The sequence below is a fragment of the Lactuca virosa genome, chromosome 9 (assembly GCF_052849685.1).
Source record: "Lactuca virosa cultivar CGN04683 chromosome 9, Lactuca_virosa_CGN04683_v6, whole genome shotgun sequence".
Taxonomy (NCBI): Eukaryota; Viridiplantae; Streptophyta; class Magnoliopsida; order Asterales; family Asteraceae; genus Lactuca; species Lactuca virosa.
Genome location: NC_136434.1, coordinates 159,419,276 through 159,423,783, shown reverse-complemented (window position 1 = coordinate 159,423,783; position 4,508 = coordinate 159,419,276). Strand labels below are relative to the sequence as shown.

The following is a 4,508-nucleotide window of genomic DNA, read 5'->3' as shown; positions in this document are numbered from 1 at the left end:
TTATTTCAAATTTGGACTGAACTTGCAATTTTAAATGAAGCATAGGGACCCAAGTTGAAACTTTCGAATTCATGTATATAATTATCTTACGTTTTATTGTATGGTAACTTATTTCCCAATTTTGTTAATAAAACAAATCTATTCCATCTGTGTAACCATGATTTGGGCATTTTAAGCAATGCAATATTCGTAATTACTCTTGATCAAACAACACATGTTTCAATTCTTGAACACTTAAATGCCCACGTACATTATATAAAGACATAAGAATTCTTTGAAGTTATCTCATATAATTCCTTCCGATTGGTATTTAACTTAACACGTAGGAGAACTTCTTTAACCTTTTCGTGTGACTTTTGTTTTGGTGGATGTTTATCATTTTGTTAACTTGTTTCAGGCCGGGTTTTGTAAAAAAATCGTGACTTGATCGATACAATGATGATTCAAACACGGTTCTATTTGTTTTGTTTTTTATTGATTTCAGGTAACGAACTTATATTTTTCTGTGTGCACGTAGGAATAGATAATTGTAAAATAGTTTTTTATGAGAATTTTAAGTAAAATCAAGTCAAATTTATTTATTTATCCCTATTATAAGTTAAACTATTATAACATTTTGCTTTTCATGTTTTAGCTCTTTTTCTTGATTTTAGGTATAACGATTTTATATTTTTCTGTTGTAGCTAGGCGTAGATATGCTGTAAAATGTTTTTTTTTTAATTAATTTTAGGGAAAATAACAAAACTGCCCCTATGAACTTTCTAGGATTTACCCGTTGAATCCCTAAAGTTTTTGTCGGGCTTTATGGGTCCCTAAACTAGGATATGCCCTGCTCTTTTAGTCTCTTTCAACCTATAATAACCGGTTCAGTGACCTTTTAGACAAAAAAAACTCACATTGTGCCCTATAAAGCAAAAAAAAAAAAATAATAAGCTCAACGACCTTTTAGACCAAAAAAACTCAATTCTTACCCTCCCAAAAAATCGATCGCTGCTCTTCTTTCCGTCTTCACCCTCGATCGTCACACACCCTCACCAAATATCACAACCCTCTTCCCCTTCTAATCGATTCTCGATCACAACCCCCTTCAACTATTTTCTTTGATTCGATTCCAGCTCTTCAAGGAATTGAAACCCCTCCTTCCTTCTTCTCTGTTCCAAATCGCACAAGCTACCTCTCATTCTCCATCCGAGTTGCAGGTTCGATGGATGCGATGTTGAGAAGGATGTGTGGGTTTGATGATGTTAACAGAGAAAACGAGATTAATCTCTTTTTTTCTTCGAATTGAGGCTTTAGAAGAAAATGAGAGTTTTTTTTGGTTCGAATTGATCACTAAACTTATTTTTTTGGTTTTATAGGGGAACAATGTAAGTTTTTTTGGTCTAAAAGGTCACTGAACCGGCTATTATAGGTTGACAGAGACTAAAAGAGCAGATCGTATCCTAGTTTAGGGACCTATAAAGCCCGATACAAACTTTTAGGGACTCAACGGGTAAACGCTAGAAAGTTCGTAGGGCATTTTTGTCATTTTCCCTTAATTTTAAATAGAATTTCAAGTCAATTTTATTAACTTATTGTCCCTATTAAAAGTTAATTTAACTGATATAACATTGTTTTTCGTTTTTTGGTTTGTAATTTTCTACATAGACAATCCTATATATTTAATTAATTAGTAATCAAACGTTCTCAAACTACGCCCTAGATAAGCCAAATGCTTTTTATAACACAATTATAATTTCTTATAATTTCATGGAGATGCTGTTTCTGATTTGGTATGTTTTACTTTAAATATTTTCTTATTGCCGAATCTAAAAGTATTCTCTCAAATTAGTAAAAGCTTAGAAATAAAATCCAAATCTACTAATTTGAAGTAATTAATGATCATTATTACTAATATAAGTACATGATTGTATTACTTACAGACTTGCTCATTCGTTATGCGTTATCCTTATATATATGTTCTTAATTGAGTTTTGTGCGCAGCAATCGTCGCACATGCAACACCATATGATTATAGTTTTACCACCGAGGTAATTAACTTGGAACAATTTTTTTATTTTTTTCATTTTTATTTATTTATTTATTTATTTTTGTTTTTTTTACGAGGAACCATAAAAAAAACCTAATTCTTGAATTTTTTATAGTGTTTAGAGAACCCAAAGAAGCCTCAATACGATGGGGGAATAGTCACAAACCCTAAGCTCAAAGATGGGTTAAGGGGATGGGTTTCTTTTGGCAATCCAAAACTAGAAGTACGAAGATCAAAAACTGGAAATGAATTCATTGTTGCTTATCAAAGGAATACATCAGTCGATAGTGTATCCCAAAAGTTTTTCATGGACAAGGAAAAACTCTACACATTTTCGGGTACACTCCTTGATCATATCTAGAGAAAATGTTACAGTTCCTGTCAGATTGTTGCATTTAATGGAATTCGAAATATACAGCTTGGGTGCAAGTAAGCCATGAGGATGATGTTATTGTGGTTGCTACATTTAAAACACCATCAGGCTTCTATGATGCTGGTTCTACCATAGCTAAGTCTGGGTGTTGGTCCATGCTTAAAGGTGGCCTCACTGTTAACGAATCTGGGTCGGGTCAACTATATTTTCAGGTAAAATCCTCTGATCACTACAAGAATCTGTGAATTAAAAACTGACAATTTCTATCTGTTGCGAATGCCTTTTTTCCCTACGTTTGTTGTTTTCACAGAGCGAAAATGCATTGATTGATATATGGGTGGATAGCGTATCTTTACAACCCTTTACAAAAGCGGAATGGAGATCTCACCAGGATGAGAGCATTGAGAAGGTGAAAACTGAGTGAATCCTCTTTTTAATCACTATTTACATGTGTTCGATTTAATGTATGTAACTTGCGTTTCCAACGGTAGGTGAGGAAGAGTAAGGTGAAAATTCAGGCGGTTGATAGCGAAGGAAAACCACTAGCAAATCGAACACTAACCATTGCGCAAAAGTTTGCAAGGTTCCCATTCGGATGCGCCATCAACCGCAACATTCTAAACAACCAAGCGTATAAAAACTGGTTCACTTCAAGATTCAAGTACACAACATTCGAAAACGAAATGAAATGGTACTCAAACGAACGTATCCAAAACCAAGAGGATTACTCCAAATCTGATGCATTACTTTATTTCGCAAAATCAAATGGGATTTCAGTGAGAGGGCATAACGTGTTCTGGAACAACCCAAATGATCAACCATATTGGGTTCCAAATCTTTCACCATGGCAACTAGTGGCTGCAGCCACCAAGAGGATAAAATCGATCACGGGGAGGTACTCGGGTCAAGTGATTGCATGGGACGTTGTTAATGAAAACATGCATTTCAATTTTTTTGAAAGTAAGTTAGGAGTAACGGCTTCTTCAAAGTTCTACACAACAGCTAGAGCTCTTGATAGATCGGCAGCTTTGTTCTTGAACGAATATAATACGATTGAACAACCTGGTGAGGGTTCAGCATCACCAGATGCTTACCTAAGGAAAATTAGACAGATTCGAGCTGGGGGTTATAGAGGGCCGTTATCCATCGGGTTAGAAGGTCATTTCACCCAAGTGAACATACCATACATGAGATCTGCCATTGATAAAATGGCAAGCGCAAGACTTCCTATTTGGATCACTGAACTAGATATTCAACCAGGCTATAATCAGGTATTTAGTGTTTAACTTTAAACCTATTCTTTCTGGACTTCAAACACTAATTTTTCTTAAGAATCATGTAAATTACAGGCAGCATATTTGGAACAAGCTCTGAGAGAAGCACATGCACATCCAGCAGTGAATGGGATAGTTATGTGGTCTGCATGGAGTCCAAATGGATGCTATAGAATGTGTTTAACGGATAATAATTTCAGGAACTTGCCCACAGGTGATGTGGTGGACAAGATTATTCGGGAATTCTTTGGTGCGGTTGTCATGGCCACCACGGATGGTGATGGTTTCATTGAGACTTCGCTGATTCATGGTGATTATGAAGTTCGATTTGCGGATGGTTACCTATCTGAAAAAGATACCCAATCCTCACGTATGTCTTGGGGTTTTAAGGTTGAAGCGATGGGATCTTCCCAGGATGTCTTGAATATCAACATTATGGGTTAAGAAAAAGGTTTAACGTATTTTCTTGGTATTAAAGGAGTATAATAAGATCATCTTTGTATAGCAATTGGTGTTGGAAGCATATTTCAGAAAACCATACCTGATCACTGAAATGGGTTTCAGTTTCCGATTTTTGTCTAGCTACTCCAATTATACGAAATATACTACTCTTATTACTTATTAGTTATTAGTCGAGTATGATAAATTTGTGTTTTATATCCAAAAAGGTCAAAATTTTTTTAAACGGAAAATCTAATTTGTTTCTATTCAATATTTACCAAGTGGGATAATATGGTCCGGATATTTTTTTTATCTTATTTAGTTAAAAGAATATGCCTTATCCACTATCTTCCTGACACCTATATAAACCCCCTAATGGTTTATAGTTTTC

General features: G+C 34.9%; 1 protein-coding gene across 1 annotated transcript; it reads left to right on the top strand.

The window, feature by feature from the left end:
- Positions 1–314: 314 nt before the first annotated feature.
- LOC145141154 (endo-1,4-beta-xylanase 5-like) lies at positions 315–4,153 on the top strand. The gene is made up of 7 exons (XM_079074487.1): positions 315–484; positions 1,984–2,030; positions 2,145–2,367; positions 2,448–2,614; positions 2,713–2,811; positions 2,894–3,673; positions 3,752–4,153. Exons 1-7 carry the CDS (start codon positions 436–438, stop codon positions 4,118–4,120), a joined length of 1,734 nt encoding a protein of 577 aa, XP_078930613.1. The 5' UTR covers positions 315–435; the 3' UTR covers positions 4,121–4,153.
- The last annotated feature ends 355 nt before the right edge of the window (positions 4,154–4,508 follow it).

What these genes read in the sequence shown, in the direction of transcription:
- LOC145141154 (XM_079074487.1), top strand. Translation starts at nt 436, where the DNA reads ATGATGATTCAAACACGGTTCTATTTGTTTTGTTTTTTATTGATTTCA. An exon ending in AGGATGAGAGCATTGAGAAG is followed by an intron (nt 2,812 to 2,893) that starts GTGAAAACTGAG and finishes TTCCAACGGTAG; the next exon opens with GTGAGGAAGAGTAAGGTGAA. An exon ending in TTCAACCAGGCTATAATCAG is followed by an intron (nt 3,674 to 3,751) that starts GTATTTAGTGTT and finishes TGTAAATTACAG; the next exon opens with GCAGCATATTTGGAACAAGC.